General features: G+C 39.5%; 1 protein-coding gene across 15 annotated transcripts; it reads right to left on the reverse strand.

Annotated features, from left to right (window-relative positions):
* Positions 1 to 104: 104 nt before the first annotated feature.
* Positions 105 to 18,456, reverse strand: LOC125769243 (septin-7). 15 transcript variants are annotated; one of them, XM_049437852.1, is made up of 12 exons: positions 18,305 to 18,456; positions 13,362 to 13,818; positions 12,252 to 12,365; positions 11,334 to 12,031; positions 11,014 to 11,266; positions 10,751 to 10,943; positions 10,518 to 10,680; positions 10,091 to 10,132; positions 9,555 to 9,720; positions 9,338 to 9,471; positions 8,063 to 8,078; positions 6,680 to 6,819 (listed from the first exon to the last, which is right to left on the reverse strand). In XM_049437852.1, the coding sequence occupies exons 2-12, from the start codon at positions 13,677 to 13,679 to the stop codon at positions 6,787 to 6,789; spliced, it is 2,130 nt and encodes a 709-aa protein (XP_049293809.1). In that variant the 5' UTR covers positions 13,680 to 13,818; positions 18,305 to 18,456; the 3' UTR covers positions 6,680 to 6,786. The 15 variants fall into 15 exon arrangements, with proteins under 15 accessions (XP_049293808.1, XP_049293810.1, XP_049293804.1 ...); XM_049437851.1 differs by lacking the exons at positions 6,680 to 6,819; positions 8,063 to 8,078 and adding an exon at positions 105 to 3,535 and having other exon boundaries at positions 18,305 to 18,455; XM_049437847.1 differs by lacking the exon at positions 8,063 to 8,078 and having other exon boundaries at positions 6,410 to 6,819; positions 12,294 to 12,365; positions 13,371 to 13,818.
* Positions 18,457 to 19,897: the final 1,441 nt, after the last annotated feature.

Consider the following 19,897-nt stretch of genomic DNA (forward strand, 5'->3'; position numbering starts at 1 on the left):
CTTCAGCATGATATTAACGGTCAGATCCTGAGATTGGCAAATAGATTTGGAAATACAATTCAAATGTGAGAGCATAACAAAAATTAAAATAAACAACATCAACGTCTTCTTAAGCATATTATATATTCCCGTTCTGTTTATTTGTGTTTCATTAGCAAAGTTTTCTCTTCATTCTTCATTACAACACACTAATAATACAGATAGAACACTTCAATTTTCGTTCCGCGTCGTTTTGTTTTCGTTTTTCTTTTTCATAAATTTTCACTCATGCCGTTTTCAGTTGGAACACGTTATCATGTTTCTTTGTCAACATCAAACCACAGTCGAACGTGATTACAACAAAATATGTTTCCTATTTGGTAAGTTTATCATGTTTATTCAGACCGCTTGACTGAGCGAATACGCTTTTTTTACGAACAGAGAAGATGTACTAAGAAGAAAAGGGCGATAAAGAGAGAGAGAGAGAGGGAGAGAGCAAGCGGACATACACATGTCTTTTTATATGATTACTCATTCCTAAAATTTCTGTGTTGTATGGAACTGTTTTTCATTTAATCCGTCTGATGTTTTTTTTAAATTTATGCACGATTTACACCACAACACACCTCTGCCTCAGTCTCACCGATCGCTTTTCATTTTTCATTAGTCGTCTCAAATCAGCAGAACAGGAAGTTGAGCCTTGCATCTTCATTTCTACATTGTGGATTACATCGCTAGACATTACGCGACTACGAATTTGTTTGTACGCTTTATCTGATGATGATAGCTTTTTTATTTTGGTTTACAGTTTACTGGATGACTTTGATTCTATAGAATTAAAAATTTATTGATTGAATAATCTTCAGATGTGTTTTAAATTTCCCAACAGAAGCAACTTCTACGCCCGACTTGTTTCATGCAGCTTTCCTTATTGTTAAGCTTATTGAGTGAGTGTGTGTAATTGTAATAGCCTATCTTCTATCAAGATGTTCGTTGCTCATACCAATCACACACCTGATCAAACCCACGGTCGAAATGAGAAACCATACTTTCCTGCGAAAAGAAAGTATCATTTGACAGTTCAGGTTTGGGCCGGTGGCTGTAAGTATTGTTCGACCTCGGATGGACCGATCGCGGATTCTTCACCTCTCAAAGTGGTAAAGGATATCCATGTCTACTCCTTGGACCGTATTATACGAATTTCCCAAGGAAAATCTGCCAATACGCTGACGACTATTACCAAACAAGAAAGCTCGTATTCGGCAGGACTGACCGTATTGTTTTACATTCTCTCTAACATTCGTTGTCTTTGTGGAACAGTCTAATACCAAAAAAAAAAACGACTAGTTAAGCTGTGCCTTCCCAACGGCCATGCAACGTTTCCTTCCCAAGCGGTAATGATAGTGGGAGTTTTTGTTTCTTAACGCACACGTTCTCCCTTTTTCGTATCGACAAAAACACTACTTACATTGTCTATCTAATCAAGGTCAAATTGTGGCATGTTTACCATAAATATGCATTGTATCGTAAATGATCGAAAAATGTTCATGCGTGTGTGCGTGTATGTGTACCAAGCAAAAATGGGACGTGTCTACCGTTAGCTAAAAATCGCTGCTGTTAGCCACTGCGCTACGTCGTATGTTTTGTTGCCTTATATAAAATATGGTGTTGTACTTAGCGAATATTCGAAAGAAATCGAGTTTCTATGAACAGGAAATCTTTTGCGAAACGGCAAATTTCTGATCGGTTGTCCTATTTTGCTGTTATTTTCAAATTGCTTCCCGTTGTCTTAAGCGATCGCACCTATTTTGTATATATTTAATTTCATATTCCTACGTGCGAGGAAGTTAGGTGTATGAGTTTGTTACAAAGTTACGCCATTTTATATGTTCTAGCTTTAAGATTGTTTTTTCTTTAACTCAAACTACTGCTGATTGATTGATTTGTTTTCATATTTTTTCGCCTTTGTCGCTATTCTTAGCATTGTTTTCATTTTCATATTAGCTGCTCTGTAATATCTTTCCATGTTTCACTTTCTTCCTCAATGAGATTTTACCTTCTTACGGTTAATTTATCTCTCTCCTCTCCGTTCCCCCTTTCATCTGCCCGCTTGCTTACATCTATATCGCTTTTTTATAGATGGTGTATTATCTGTGTGTAAATATTAAAAGAAAAACAGGTTTACAAATACTCTTATCTTCGTATAAAAAATAAGCCGTGTTTTCTTAAAATAATTTAATAAATATACATACTCTAAATGTCTATATATATGGCATATCTGTCTCTGCGGGAAAAAAGAGAGAATGTTGGTGTGCTAAACTGATGCGCTTGTCGTTAAATAATCGGCCTTCTAACCTTTCTATCGCTTTTACTCGATATGAAGCGATCTGCCCCCTTTTCTCACCAGAGCATCGAGGTCGCGATACATTAATGTGAGCGCGCACGGTGGGACCGATTTTATTTGCTTGTCGTTTTCTAAACCCTTTGCTATCTATTATGAATTTTCTGTGTGTTTTTATTATTGATTGATAATAACGAGCTTCACTGCCACTCTTTACTACGAAAGCGATTTATATATTTTTATAGAAAAGAAAAATCGTACATGCAAAAGGAAAACATACGCATTATTTTTATATAGTTTTCAAAATAATATAATGTGCGCTCAGTTTCGGTAGAGTCGACGTTAATGCTTAATTTAATGTGCTTTACACCAGAGTATAATTTCCCCAAATACACACAACATACAACCTCTTGCCAACACGATCGCTTTTACATGGTGCAATAAACTTGTAATGGTCTGTTTGCAACATTAGTGCAGGCTCATTACAAGTAGGTATCAAAGCTGATGTTTCCAAGACGATGACACAACGATGTGTGCGCGCCTTCTGCAATACTATCCTCTAGTAAGTAAGAGAAGGTTCCCTAACGTCCTTTGCAACTATTCAATTCGTGAATGTTTTAGCTAACCTCTTATGAAATATATTGTTTGATGATCGAGCATGATGGGGCATGTGAGAGATGTTGTGTTTTGTTTGCTATGATGCGACAGAGTATAGGATATCGTGTAGTCGGGATAGTGATGCTACAATAGTTCGTTTAACTGACTGTTTAAAACCTTACCAAAGCTATACTCGACTGCGCGTACACCTACGCCACTCTGAAGTCGCCTTGCAATAATTGATTTGGAATATTGTTAGACGCCGTTTGAGCTGTAGTAGAAAACAGTAATGGCGGTAGCAGAGAAGTGTGCGCCTATTGCAGATACTATTGCATTTTGATCACAGTGTATGAACCGCTCTGGGTGGAGCATTTTGTCCACCCAATGTTGCTGCTCCTTTCCTGATTATTGCTTCCGACATCCCAGCACACATCCCGTCGTTCTCATCATCCTCATGATCATCCTCCATGTAGTTGTAGTAGTAGTAGTAGTAGTAGTAGTAGTAGTAACAGTGTGCGCACACTTTCTTCCTACCGTCCTTACACCACACTCTAACGGTGAGCGAAACTCTAGAAAAGACCCTTCTTTTTCTTACCTTTGTCTTTGCCGTCCACAGTTCTGTAAAGGAGTCGTTTAGTAGGGATGTAAGGTTGAGAATAAGGCGTTTAAGAAGAAAATAAAAGAAAATTCACAGCATATAACAATTGAGCGATATGAAAATATTGGAAGAGCATTCTTGCAGGATACGAATATAATTAAAACGCAAAATGGAGCAAAATGGCAAGGGTTAACATTCTTTAACATTAACATTAAAAACAACTTTAAGGGTTAACATTAAAAAAATATGCTAAGCCTAATAACCGCTTTATAAGGAGGAACACACAGATCCCGGGATTTAGTGGCATTTTCTGGATGGCATTCTGAGTGATGCTGTCCGAAGCTCAGCACAGCACAACATTAGTTGAAACGAAAATTGAAAATTGTATGAGTGTTCATTCCGAAAATGGAATAATCGTTTAAGGAAGCTGGACGAATCATTTACAAACAGTTACCCATTCTAAATAATTACAGCAAAACAGATTCATATAGACCTCAACAATTGATGCAAATACATCTAAACAAGAGGGTTTTCATAAGAGACATTCAATTGCTTTCCAGAATGTTGATAGAAGGAAAGAGATATAGAGACATTTGTTTTAATTAGCCTGCTCTTGTTTCTAAAATAATGCCATGAATTTAATTTTAGCTACTATTTATATATCTCTCTCTTCTTGGCTTTTAACGATCTTACAGGTCACGCCGGCCATTTCTGACTAACTAGACTTATTTTTACCACGTAGCCGGATAGTCAGTCCTTGCTACGGGGGGACGGTCCGGATGGGATTTGAACCCGATCCCCTGCCGAGTGGCCGGTCCGTTTATCACATGCACTACCGGACCCCCCTACTATTTATATAAGGTGTTTGAATTTGAAGCAAATAAAATCACGAGTAAGAGATGGTATTTAAAAATTGCAATTCTAACTACCAATCTGTTCCGTGTTCTGTGATTTTAAATGTATCTGAAATAAACATAATAATTCACTAGTATCATAATAATTCATATTATTCGCTAGCTACTAAATGCCAAACAAATTTTGATTATAACTAATTGTATTACAAAAACTTCAATGCATACGAGAATAGCTAACGTATACATTGCGAATGCATTAATACGTTAACAATAAATAGCAACTAAACTAATAAAATAAAACTAAAATCTAGTCAAAGGAGTGACAATTTCAACTTATTGCAAAATAGTAAAACGATGCGAAAAAAGTCAGTGAAAGTGTATAAACAGTGCATCAAAAGTACATGCAAAATAAACTCACTTTTAAATGTTGAACGAGAGTTGGGAAATTATGTAAAACAACATGCAATAAAAGGGTTAGTAAATGCATTGGACACGGAGAACAACACATATACCCACACAAACACATACATTGAATAAACAACGAATTTTAAATAATTCTGACATCCATAAAGGACTAACCAATACTAGTAGCTAGTAATGGAGGTATGGTGTGTAAATGTCCGTGGTGTTTGGGTTAAGATAAAATCGGTATTGAAATAAGGATAGATTAATTCAGTAGTACCTTTGAGTGTCACGTAAGGCGTTTTAAAGAAATCCACAGACGTCGAACAGAACACAGAACAACAGATGGAGAACGTGTATTAAAGAAGAACATGAAGAATGCAGGACGAATAAAGATAAGGAAAAGAATGGGAGATAATGACAGCAGAGATTTCAGTTTTGTCTCACTTTCATCGGTAAAATGTATTATATTTTTACATCATCATTTTTAAATTTGTCTTATTGAATCATTTATTTTGTTCTTTTTTGTTTGTTTGAGTATGTTCATCATTCTTCATTTTAGTTATTATTTCATCAAACAATTTGTTTCTTTTTTTCTTTTTTGCTTCTCATATATGTATTTTTTCACAATTCACTAAATGGCTGATGCCTATCTTAAACGTAGCCATGATTTATATCATTTGGTTTGTTTTTTCATCATTGAAATGCGTCAAATTAGTAATAACGATTACAAAACATATAAGACGGTATACGCACAAGACACGAACCGAAACGATTGAAGCACATATAAAAATAACATAAAAAACCATCCCGAAATACCTTCCCCAATACAGTTATTAGTCGAAGACTGAGTATTATATGTAGCGTAGTAATGATGCAAACTTTGAATTCTTAAATCTATTGCCTACCGACAACACTAATCGCGATGAGTCTCAGGGTAATATGAAATGTTGGTAAACTAAACTTAAATGCGTCATTCCTGCACTAATTCTACACCTTCATTTCGAAAGGTACGGAAAGCCCATCTCATTATAATATTTTTCCACCAACTCTGTCGGATTCTATATTCCAATCTATAGCAATGTACGTGAGAGTTGATCCGCTAGAATGGTTAGTAAATTTATATAATCCATGGAACCAGAGATTTCCCTAATGATATTATCAAACTCCTTTTCCGGATATGGTATTAAGAAGGGATAGGTTGGTAGATAGTTCATGGCAAACCCGCAACTTGGGCCAATGGAAACAATGTCATATTAGTTTGTGTCCAGCTAGGTCCAGAATAAACTCTACAGTAGTTCATTCCGAAGGCTCCCTGCTTGGCACGTTTGCAATTTCCTATCGTCTAAATGTATTTCAAATTTACTTTTTCTTTGGCTATTCCTTTCCACTCAGCAATCGTTTCACAGTGCTGATACAGATTAACTCAGAGCGAAAACTGTATTTGTGGAGATTGCTAAATGGTTCATGTGCTTCTGCGGTTACGATATGCGTTTACCTTCATATTGATGCTTTTGTTTTTCGTTTTTTAGTCTACGATTGAATAAAAGTTACATAGTATGGTGGTGGGTGCACAAGAGTTAATAGTGAAAATTTAGTGTTCAAATAATTCTAGATGCGAAAGTTTTCCTAGATGGTGGTTGTGATTTTGCATTGTGAAATAATTGATGGTTTCGCGTTGTGTCACAATCATCGTCATAATCATATGAAAAAGAAATGAACATTCCATTCTTAGGCGATCGAGAAGCGTTCTCGTTTCGAGAGGATTGTTGTCTGTTTTTGTTTGTCCTTTGTTTTTTTTTCCTTTAACACAAACGAAATAAATCGCAAACGCACGCATTTACGATTCGTTATGATCTTGCGGACTAGGTGGCACTGTGCTGTTGTTATTGTTAGCGCTAGTAGCAAGAGTGGAAGTCGAACCGGCCGCACCGGTAACGCCACGGACGGCGTCCGGCGCTCCGAAGCTAGTGTGCCGACGCAGCAACGATCCAAAGACGCGCCTGCCCTTCGACTCATCGGAACTTCTTGATGCAAGAGACGCGGTCCTGGAAAGCATTTGGGGCATTTGTTTTTACATCAGTTGTACATCAGGGTTTGGAAGGTTCTACTTCATACAAACATACACGGGAGATCAACTAGAGTGTGATTTATACATAATGTACCATTTATCTTGCGCCTTGCACTATTTACCATAGATGATGGGCTCAATTATCTCTAACCGCTTGTGCAAAAATATATATGGTTTTACGAGATTTATAATTATTTTAGAGTGTCGGTCATATCATAACACTTTATCGTCGATCGAAATCTCACAATATTTACATGCACAACATATCTATTTGCACAGTGTAAAAATATTACAAATTAGAAAAAAAACAATGTTTAGCCCTAGCATCCTTGCAAGCTCTGCATAGCTTAATCCTAATCGAAAAGCTTAATTTCCATATTTAAAAAGAATCTAATTGCTCGAACATTACCAAACAATCCCTTGGTAAAAATATTATATTATTTAAAAGCAACACTTTACAAAATCTATGAAGCAAAATGCCAATTAATAATAGACAACTAGACAAATGTGCTTAATCAAACTAATGCTTCATCATTAAACATATTCGTTCAGTTAGTGGTGTAGATTATGGAAAAGTCTGTGCGATAAAGTGATTCGTTTTTATAATTGTTCTATTGATTTTATCAAAAAGTTATTAGCATATGTGTAGCAAAAAGAAAATTAGAAAGTAGTAATATCTATCTGCTCTTATATCAAAGGATCATAATCATGGAAAAGATGATAAATATTTTGCGGAAAAAATTTCAAGAGCAAATTTATATCACGTTACTATACTTAGTTCGCTTGGCGTTTTAAATTTTTCCTAACAGCCACAAGGGAACGATATTTTCAGCAATGTATCAGATTGAATATACCTACTAGAGGATTAAGACCCTCTCGAGGTAGGATTAAACAAGAATACTTTAAGAAATAAAAATTTAGCAAGTTTTCATTACGACTTATTACAAGTATGCACGGTTGTGACGTAGTTTGAGAGAGGAAACACACAGTACCTCATTTAAAAAGGGCAATAATTCGCCACTCAATCAAATATATATTATATAAACTATATAGAAAGCATAAGAATGAGAAATTTTACCTGTAAATAAATGAACAATTTTCCTCAAGATATATTTCAATGAAAAATATCCCAAGAACTAAGTTATGCAAGTAATAGTATATACAAAAACAAAGTGTGGAGTGAAGAGCAGAAAAAAGTACACCGGTTCATATTTACTCACACAAAAGTTTCTTTTCCTGTTTGTTCGTTTGTTCGATAAAGTGTTATGTCGTATCGGTTAGATTCGAATTGTTTAAAAGAGGTAGTGTGATTCCCAAAGCGTACGCGTGTCGATTGTTTAAGATTAGATATGATACAATTTTAGAGCACAGTTTCGTTTTACATATACCATCAGTAGCACAAGTGTTGTTTGTTAAAATTTTACATTCAATGTTTTTTGTTTTGTTGATTCGTATGATGGCAAGGGGTAAACAAGAAGGGAAAAGAAGAAAACAACCAAATAAATTTTTTTTCTTAAGTCTGTATAGTTTTTTTGCTTTTTAACGACTCATAAAATACAAACAAAACCGATGAAAGTTTCCACAAAAACAAACCAAAATTTGATGATGCAAATAAGAAAAAAAAGCCGACAAACATATTATAAATATAATTTTTTGCAAATTAATAACACCAAAAATAAGCTTAGGCGGTAGCTGATATAAAACGACACAGAGGAATAGGAACGATAGTTTGGGAAGTGGACTGTAGTTGTCTTATCTCCACAGGTAAAAAAAAACATTCCAGTTACGCCACATATGCACTATCCATCGAAAAAAGAGGAAACTCGCAAAAACAAACAACAGAAGAATAGAAAGCGATATAGCGGCATCGGCAAAATGGCAGGTAAGGCACAGTTAGCACATATTTAGTAAAGATTATTAATAAATCGGGTTGTACACACGCAGAGACAAAAATTTATAGATTGAACATCATTGATGTGACTTGAATATCAAGAAACACGAAAAATAATCATATTATATAAGTTAACCGATAAAAGACCAAACATATTGTAGTTTGTGAAAGGCTTTCGTTTTTAAACAATCATTTTCATTTGCTGATTTGCTTAGATCGTGTTCGCGTGTAAAGAACATATTACTAAAAACCGAACGTTGATGGGTTAAAATCCAAAAGCACACCTCCCAAAAGCCGGTATTTATGAAAGCGCAATCAGTCATCTTTTGTATGTAAAGGTCTCTTACGTGTTGGCAGTACATTTATTTTTTTTCATATATTCTACAATGTATCCTGACTTTGGAAAAGGTTTGCTCCAACCTGCAAGACTCGAGTGTTGTTTACTTTAATGTTGGAGATGCGATAAAAAGATAAAGGATTTTAAAAATTAAAAAATCAAACATATTACACATAAAGAATGCTCAAAAACGTATCGAAGAAAATCGTAACAAGTAACAAAGTGAACAAGATTGAAAGGATACACTTAAAGACGACAAATACTTACTCTTTGCTGTTCGCTTCCAGACTCTTGCGTCGCAGCTCATCAAGTGTGACACCGTTCTGCTGTTCCCATTCAGTTTTCTCTAGCTCAAAGGCTTTTCTGCGATCCTCCAATTCGCGTATTTGAAGCTCGAGAGCCTAAAAAACGATAACGTATTAAAGCTCCGTTTGCTTTGTTTTTGCTATCGTTCCAAGACCACATGGCTTTCGCTATTTCTCACCTTCTTTCTCTCCTCGTGACGTCTGGTTAGCTCGGCTTCGGAGTCCTTCAGCTTTTGCTTCTTCTCTTTCACTTTCATCTCAAATACCTGCTCCATTTCGGCTTCCATCTTCTTCATCTTCGATTCATGTTCCCGTTTTTCCTCTTCCATCTGAGCCAGCGGGTTCCTGTACAAAAAAGATCATTATTTTATGAAACATTTCACAATCAACGTAACTACAATCGATTCTGAAGCGCATTTCTCCCTGCTTACTCATGCAACTAGCTTTCCAATTATTTATTGTTTAACTTAAATCAATGAGATGTGCAGAAACAAACAGAAGAATAAAAAGCCCTGTATGCATGCTGGCAGACTAGACTGAGTTAGTAATCTAATGAAGTATATTACGTTCGAGTTTTGTGAATCTACAAAAAAGAAATCCCACCCGACATTATAACTCACGGTGAGATATCTATTTCAGAGACACAAAGCAACTAAACGCATGGACGAATGTTGTTAGCTTGATTACCAATTATTTCTGCAGGAGACTAACTTACCATCCAGTACCATTTGTGTTAACAGTTCCAATATTGCATAAGCTGGATGAGTGATGAATATGGCGTTTTTTATTTTTTGTTTTGTTTTTTAAAAGGGTGAGAAATGAAAATGAATTTAGTGTTAACTGAGTAGTAGCAATGTGTGGCATGTGCACGCGCGTGTGTTTTGATAAACAATAAAATAACAATTTATTCTCGAATCATGTGCGAATGATTGAAACTATCAGAGAACATAAGAAGGAACACCCGTCAACGGGGAAGTCTTCTGTACATTCGTAATCGCATTCCCACTTGATCGAGATACACGCATGTTAGATCAACCATTGCAATGCGAAAATACACATAACCAATAAAGCGAACCAAATGAAATAGCAAGACCAACCGTCATACACACTCAAGACTCGGTCATGCATACTCAAACGCTTACTTATTGCTCAGCTTGGCTTTGCCATCGGTACCCAAACCGGCTAGTTTTCGACAACGGTAGTTTTCGTAGTGCACATTGTTTGTCACATCCTTCAGGTCCTGCAGGTTTGTACGAATAACCATGTTGCGCAAGGCAATGAAATCACAATGGTCCAGATTCTCAACTACATTAACGATGGAAGAAAGTCAGTAACCATGTTATCCTGGACAATGGGCAATCAGATAATCTCTTACCTTCAGCAACACCCCATGGATAGCGTCGACCGCGAACTTTACGTCCATCGATCTCAATAATCGCATTTGCACCGACAACTGCAAACGGCACACGGCTCCGTAGCTGTCTAAGCACTTTTGCATCTTCCTCCTCATCCATCGGATCCGGAAAATCGTAAATTTTTATCTTATGTTGAGCGATTTCATTCAGAATCTGCAATTAAACCACACATGAGCTCATAATGTGTTTTTTTAACATCAATATATGTATGATTTATACATACCTGCTTTTTGAACAGAGTAATTTCCTCCGGAGTGAGTGTGTCCGCTTTGGCAATGACCGGTATGATGTTAACCTTATCACACAGTCGCTGCATGAACTCGATGTCCAGTGGCTTTAATCCATGCCCTGACGGGGCAATGAAGTACAGGCAGACGTGCACACGCGAATCTGGCAATGCCGTTCGGTGAACACGAGACTCTGCCGTCAAATACTCTTCATACTTCGATTCGACAAAGTCTACAATCGGTAGCCAGCTATGGAAAAGCAAGAAGTATGGGTTAGTTTGCCTTAATGCACACTTTACACTCTCTGTAAACCTACCAGTTACTGTTGTCCACGGCATCACCAAATCCAGGCGTATCGACAACCGTTAATGTTAAGTTTACACCATTCTCTTTCAGCAGTACCTTCGTACTCTCGACGGCCACCGTCTTTTTAATGCGTTTTGAAGGACCGGGATGCTGCTCGGCATGGTAGATGTCCGATAGGAACATTGAATTGATGAGTGTAGATTTGCCCAGTCCTGATTCACCAACTACCATCAGCGTCAATTCAAATCCTTTTTTCACCGCCTTCCGGTACACCTGGTTGGGCAGGTTCGCAAATCCTACGTATCCGTCCAACTCCTTCGGTTTCGATTTCACCACCGGCTTCTCCTTTTCGTGTCGTTCGCTGGCCAGCTTGGCGTTCGCTGCATCCGCATGATGATGATGGTGGTGTCCATTTGCACCACTCTCGTGATGGTTTAGCAATGCGTCCCGTTTCTCCTTCAGCGAAACACTGTTCATACTCGACAGTCCGTTTACACCGCCACCAGCACCAGTGAGATTATTGTTCCCGGCCAAGCTGCTCCCGTTCGTGGTCGCGGCTCCGTTTAGACCGTTATGATTGTTATTGGTGACCATTGCGCCAATCGAGACGGCGGCCGGTGAGCTGTTGTTAGTAACGCCACCGGCAGTTGAGTTAGTGAGCCCTGCAGTGCTGTGTTTGTCGGTGGCCGCGTTTGCGCTGTTATTATGCTGCGGAATAGAGAAGCGAGAAATAGATATGATGGGGTGTTAGTTCGCGATTAATGAAGCACAAACACAGTAGGTGGGGCGAGAGAATTGCAGCATACGGGACAGGCCAGCATCAGCGATGGAAAGTTAGATTGTTGAAAGGAAAACAGAACGATTGAGTGGAAGGAAGCAGGAGCAGAGTGGGAAGCTAACGCCACACACAACGCAAAGCTCAACTCACGATCACGTTGTTGTTAGCCAAGTTGAGACTATTCAGTCCTACCGGTGGATTTGGTGGCGGCCCGGACGGACTGTTGCTTTCCGATTTGAAGAACATTTCGCGCTTGGTTGCCAACTGAAAAGCACATACCAAATAAAATAAACGAATCAATTATTGCGAACAGATACGACAGACAACGCAAAAGGCATGCAAGAAAGCTATCGAAACGTAAAATTGCGGCAACCAGACTTGTCGGTACGATTTACCTTTCGACTTACAACTATTTCCCCAATTCAGAAGAACAAAAGTTTCTCACGTTCTACGATGAACCAAATAGGATTGACAATTCAGCCATTTAAAAAAAAAATTATCCCATTTTCCGGGCACTCAGAAAGATAAGGAAAGAAGCTGTAATACTAAAGCCTTTGACCGTAAGAGTGCATCATACAACAACAGATTTGGAAGTTACAAAATCCTAATCTGTGGAAGTTTCGTTATGTGCCGAATCATGCAAAAAATCAAGCAAACTAATCGAACTTTACAATAGAATTAAAGTAAAGTGGATCCTTTAAAACATTTCACATAAACAGAACCCTGTGCTTCATGGATACTCTCCACAGCTAAATAATGCGTAAAATCTTCATTACTAACTTCGTGAAGATGTTTTCGTTTCACTGTTGCCTTTCTACACTTGTTCTAAACAGTATGTGCCCATACTGGTGCAGCGGGATGTGTAGGTGGAAACCAACCAATCATAGCGACTCGTCGACAGCAGTCGTAACGCTGAACATATCCATGCCTTTAGATGATTATTCTATCCGTCTGCGAATGATGGCTCAATTATACCAGCGGTTCTCTCAAGTAAACAAACTAAAAACTCTTTCGTCCCTACAACTGCCTTTCTTTTGCCGTACAGAATTTGCCTAAACATTATAAATGTTTGTTTTACCTTCGGACCAGACCAATTGGATAGATTTCAAAGAACGAAGCCGATTATAAAGTAATCAATAAAATTTCATGTTTTCCTACGTGCAACACTAGAGAAGGATCGGTCGAGCTATAAGGATCATCTTCCGGTACTACGCGATCGTTCTCGGTGTTATTGGGTAAACAATCGGACACGCTTCTCACCAGGCTAACCTTTTCCCGTTCCGCTTTGTCGATTTTGGTGAACTCATTACGATCGCGATCGATCTTATTAAACGATGATGAGTAGTTTGGCAGCTTCGGAGGTGGAATAGGCCGGGCGGCAATTGTCGGCTTCTCGTGCGTCTTGTTCGTACCGTGGATACCGGCAGTGATTGGCGGTGCCACCGTTGAACCGGACACACCGGACTGGAAGTTGGCCATGTACGCACCGGGTGAGGAAAGAACTGGCTTCGCCGGAGGTACTGGTGGTCCACCGACACCGGATGCCGCTTGCTGTGCTGTGGGCGTTGATGCACTCATATTTTCATACTCTTCTTATCGTGTTATCGTATCACACGCAATCATATATGCACTGCACGGAGATTACAGACACCTTGTCACACTTGTTCGTTAGGAACTGTTTCTTCCCGTCGCAACACACTTTTATGCTGTAAACATTCTAAGATGGATGGATGTCGTTAGAGCTCCGGTTCGCCAAATAACGCAATCAGCTGAATGCAAGCTCAACGGAGATCGATCGATGAGAGGAAAGCACGACGCGCTACTACTAAACGATTCCTGCAGTTGCAATTGCTCGACCGACAATGACACACGCATCATGACCGATTCGTTTTGCGACCTTTCGATAACGTACTGCAACTGTTTGTGATTGTGTGCGCCATTCCAACGAGGATCAAAACCGATCACTAACGAGCCATAAATGATACCAACAACGCTGTCGGTAAATCCTCTCCAAGCGGGTTAGTGGAAATGGTTACTGTTAGGGCTAGGTGGCAGTAATATCTAATTGAAACAAACGATTGCCTTAACTCCCCTTCTTCCAGAGGTTATGGAGGTCTAGCAATCGTTTAGAAATCGACCACATTTGCATGAGCAATAGAAGGGCAAACTGTTGCGCTTTGCGGAATTGTCCGGAGAAGGCGGGAGGTTTATATGCATTATTATTATTTATGAAAAGATCTCCTATTTTACATGGCAAACCTGCCCATAGCCGCCTCTTTTGTTCCGATGTCATCGACCATTTCTATATGGTAACGCCAGACTAACGGCGCAGACCTGAAACATCGATGAACTTGGTATAGAGTACCGTTGTGCATCGGTGCGATATTCTACACTCGCAAGCCGATCGACGGACAATGATTCCCACCAGTTATGAAGGCATCCAATCAAAAACACATTGGCAAAGAGATTTACAGTAAACAACTTAATCATTTCGCACACAATGTGCAATGGGGGATCAGTGGAAACGCTTGTGATCGATGATTTTTAATTCATTCCAAATGCAACAATTTTAAAATCGGTTCTAACTAGTGTGGCAGCAGAATAGCAGCAGCAGCAACAGCAACAACTATCTATCTTTCTTATCTGGTTCCCGTTGCCCCACACGCCTTTAGGTTGCGTCATGCGCATGCGTTTGTAAGTGAATGATAATGAATGCAAGATGCATTACTGCATTTATATTGCACAGATTGTTTCACTCAAGGAGAAGCGCGTAGCTCACCTCCCAATGAAGGGGCAGATATTGCTCTTCAACAGTGTGTGTATTGAAACACACTATGCTAGTGAAGCTACATCCCACGATTAATTACAACAACGCACTTTTCCCATATGGTTTTGTTCACGTAAAGGAACAGGCACGGAGCTGTGTCGTCTCAAGATGGTATGCGACATAATGCGACCGTTTGTAATTCAACAGTGTGTGCAAGCATTAACGTTCTCTTCGAAAGAGCGCGTGTACGTAGAAAAAACAAGATGTAACATTCCGATAGTGTTTTCCCTGAACGTTCTTCGATCGTATCGATATTCCGAGTGGAACGGACCCAACGATCGAATCGGGAGCCTCTTGTCCCCGTCTAATACCTCTTTTGGATGCTTTTGAAATGAAGCGGAAACTGCTAACAGCATCAGCGGGGAGAAAGAGTTCCACAAAACACTGCGCAACCAATTATAAACAGAGCAGCAGAAAGGGAAAAAATGAATCTCTGTCCGTGCTCTGAGACTAATGCATCTTTGAGAATGAGACGAACAAATAAACATTCTGTCACTGTACTGCATAACACATATGTATGCAGTTGCCGGGTAATGTGAGGAATCGGGAAAAGGCATATGACCCAGAACGCGGTTCGTTCACACTGCAACGGGTACGTTCCGTCGTTCTGGAATAAGTATGATCGTAATTTTTCCTTACGTATTTTTGTTTCGTCCAATCGAGTACACTCACCTCGACACACATGTGTGTAGATTAAGTTGCCGCATAAGCAACTTCAGCGTGCTTTACCGCCTTCGGCGTACCCTTCTCTAAACGAAACAAATATGCTGAGCATTATTCGATTCAAGTGTTTTCTTGAATGTGTGCTTCTTTCTATGCATGCATGTATATCTTCCTTCCAGTTCCCAAAGTAACAACTTACGGAAAGAGGTCTAAATATGTGTCTGCGCTTGGTGTCAAAAAAGTCCATCCATATCGGTGTGCTTCGCCACCTTCCTGTTTGTTGGTTCTATAGCGAAAGACTTCCGGTGCATATGGAAAGCGTATGTTGCTCATCGCCTACAGGTTGCGCTATGTACGTTTGGCACGTCAAAACATGGACGTGGCCTCACAACGAACAACGGACATTCAAGTACGAAACTTAAGCTGTCGCAGTATCGCGGCATAATAGTACTTCGCGCACTCTATCTCCATGGCATGTTTGTCTGTTTTTTTTTTAAATCGCTTTTTGTGTCGATAAGACAAACCGACGGTCCAAGCGTCCAACATTACTTCAACGCACGTCTGGGATGGGGGCCACGGCCAGTCAGAACACGATAGCGTTGTTTTATTGCTCGAACCCACAACCACCACGTCAGCCACCCTTTTACAAACTCAGCAAGTAGGTATTTGGAATTGAATGAGATTTTTGCCTTAGAATTCGTGAGATGTAGTAAACACATTTTTTTCCTTTAAGCGCAAGAGATGAGAACCCAGCAACACAATTTAATTGTATCTTGGCCACCAATTCGCACATTACAGCAATGGGGAAGATTCTTTCATGGAACTTGTCCACTTCAATTTGTAGTCTTTTTCGATGAGTAATTCCCCGTACCACGTACGGACCGGGGATGTTGGTTTATTAGTCACGGTATGCTATGATTCAAACCTAGAATGGCTAACATTTGTCTGAACTTGCGATTGTAGACAATCAACCCAGTGGTTCGCCGAGAGTTGAAAAAAATCGTAACGACCTCCCCACACATTTGCGATGAAGGGGAACAATCGATCAAAAAGTCGTTTCCTTTTTAGTGGTTTCCTTATTCTTGCGTACGATTCGGATGGCTTCCTTTCGCTTTTATTATTGTGTAATCAATACGCAAGTTGGTGAGACTAACTAGAGACTAACCAACCGTAGGTTCAAAGCGTAAGGTTAGCATTCTTTTGTGGCGTAAGAAAGAGTGCTAACATCTACATATTATAATTAATATTATTTTTCAAATAAATTATTATTGAGAGAGACCTGATCGTGCTAGGAACTTTTTACCTCAAAACCACCTAACATATTAGAGCAATTATTTGTTTCTTGATAAGGCCACGCAACGTGATAATTTTTATGGACCTCCGATCAACTTTTCAACCGGTGTACATGAGGATGTGTGGTAACTTTCGCCCAAACTTCTCATCAATCATGTTTGCAAACCGTCGCGGGGAGAAATTTAGTTTAGGAGAAAAGGACAATATACAAGGTGGTCCGGCGTATTTTCCCTTCGAACAGTGCTCTTTCGCGGCACTTATTCGTAAACTTCGTAGTTCAACAGATTAAATAATCACTTTCACAAATGATGCTTTTTGGCACTGCTAAATGATTTTGCTACACATATAAATTAATCAAGGCAACCTCTGGGACGAACACGAAAGCGCGGAGAAAGAAAAAAATAAAACGGGCTCGTCGTCCAGTTGCGGCTTATGACTCATGTTTTTGGTCTTTCAAGCTACACTTCGACTGCTGCTGCTGTCTAACTTTGCGTATTTAATGCTATGTCTCTCCCGGACATAGCACATATCTGGTGCAGTTGTACTTTATGCTTTAAAAGCGCACACAAACACAAACACAAGGGCACACTTTCATTCGACGACCCACTCCACTCGTTTCTGCTTTACACTTGGATTCCGTGCTTCTTCTTAAACCATGAGGATACACACGCGCACACATACACCGACGAACACTTCGTCCTGCCTGACACCGAAACAAACGATGCGCTATGTTTTATGCTTTTTTCGAGATTTTATTTCTTCGCCTTTAAAGAAAGGGTGTTGGCTTCGGTACTTGGAACTGCAAAACTTTACACTATTCCAGAAATAACACTTCCTCTACACTACGCTCGTTGTACCGATTTTTTGTGCAAGGATTGCCACTCCAATCGCGAAACACACCTAGCGGGTCAACAAAAGGAACGCGAAAAGCCCACAAAAGCAGCTTCTCAATCAACAAACACACAAGATGTCGCGTTAATTCTGAATATTGCCCCACTCGCTCCCTGTGTGTCCTGTGGCCCTAGCTGGCGTTGCTTTTGACAGGCTATTTTCCGATGCTACGCACACACAGAATCGTGGTGGAAAAGGATACGCACACACAGCTATACACGGATGGCTCGACTTCTTTTCCTCTTCTTCTGAAAAAGGGCACACCAGATCCTTTTATGGCATACAATCCCGGTGTTCCCTTCCGCTCACTTGTTCTTCTCATTCGTTCCTCACCAAAACTGACTACGGAACACAACCTGGCTGGACAAGTATTCGGGTTCAAGTGTGCGCGATGTGTATGATGCGCGTTTCTTCTTCACACGGAAGTCTCCCTTCTGCTGCAACTGGTACGTTTCGTTAATCTTTCCCGTCGCCCAGAACGCACAGGGCTAGCTGGAATTTATTCGGATAGAAGGAAATGATCACGTACAGTAGTGGATTTCAGACGAGACGCGGCCGAACAAGCGTTTTTTTCACGACAAAACCGCACCACAATTCACACGCCTACAGATTCGTTTTCTCTCCCCGTGAACCGAAACGCAGCGCCACTGTAAATATGCTGTTCAGTGTTACCGCGGTATCACAAGCGATTGCGACTCTGCTGGATTAACCCTTCATAGGCGAGGTCATGTTATGCACGGTAGTAATAACGGCTCTGAACATCCGATAACAAGGTTGTTGTCTTTGTTTTTAAGGAAAAATTAATAAATTCCTTTTCTTATTATTAAGGTAATAATTCTAGCTAACGGAATAATTTTATATTGCACTTTACTTTTAAGCATGAATCGTTTAATTTAATTATTAATTTAACAGTTTACGAAATGCTACCCTCTGCTTTGCTTGAAAAAATATGACCCAAGGATGTTTTCTTTATACGAACCATGAAAAACGCTAACGCTTATGCTGGACGAAGCGTTACAGCTCGGGTAACGCTTGAGCAATTCAGCGCACGTATGCATTTTGAAAGTGACAGTTATTATTCCAACCAATTTAAATTATTCCGTCCATCTCTTATCACAAATGATTCGTCACCGTTTTTTTTTCTTCTAATTATAATTAACACAAAATACATGGCATTTGACCGGAATGCCGAGCAATAAATTTTGGGCAAAGCAACGTTTCGTATTAAAAATCATTGGTCACTTTTATGCCGTGTTCCATAATCGACCATAGTAAAAGGCTTACAACGTTTATCTTGCAAAACTTTCCCTTCAAATCAAAATTCATCCAACACAGAGCTACTAGAGCTGCAGGGGAAAGCTATCATCTCGATGTAAAAAGCCATGCTCCGTAAGCATTGTCCACGGTTGTCGAATGGAATGAATTTGCCAGGCGTTAAATAAATTACCGCCTCACTCCATCACCGGCCAAACGAGTACAGCGAAAGGGGTTCACTTATTATGTCAGGCGAGAGGAAGAAACTGTTTAAAATGTAACTTAAGTTGAACGAATTGATTTTCGAATTAAAGGCATATTTCATTTGGTAAGATCATACCATCACAATGCAGCTTATTGCGCTCCTTTCCTGATCGGCGTGTAGTACCAGAGACAGTCGGAATGCTGATGTAACGTTGAGATTCACTACGCTTACTCAATAGAAATTCGGTGTTTCCACTACTCACTTACGCTTTCCACACGGTTACGTTTTAATGGTTTTCACAGACGCCTCCGTATCGCGGGCTTTTCCAAATCCGCATGAAGATAAAAATTTACGAAAAGAAGAGCATGAAAGCGAATCATTTCAACTGAATTCAACTTATACCTATCAAACCACGAGAATCGACACCATGGGCAGCATAATCCATAGGGATCGATCATACATTTGGTCAAATAGGCCAATGGTCGACGGTTTGGGCCAAATCAGGCCAAGTGAATGTATATAGGATAGCATTTAGTACGAATAACTGTTTCGAACACTGCTTGACCTACCGAATTTACTCATGTTTCCATACCAGTAAGCGTGCCATCATGCGGCATAATTTCGATACGCCTTCTATGAACGCGGCTAAACAACATTTGCATA

Source organism: Anopheles funestus, chromosome 3RL (genome assembly GCF_943734845.2).
Source record: "Anopheles funestus chromosome 3RL, idAnoFuneDA-416_04, whole genome shotgun sequence".
Classification (NCBI taxonomy): Eukaryota; Metazoa; Arthropoda; class Insecta; order Diptera; family Culicidae; genus Anopheles; species Anopheles funestus.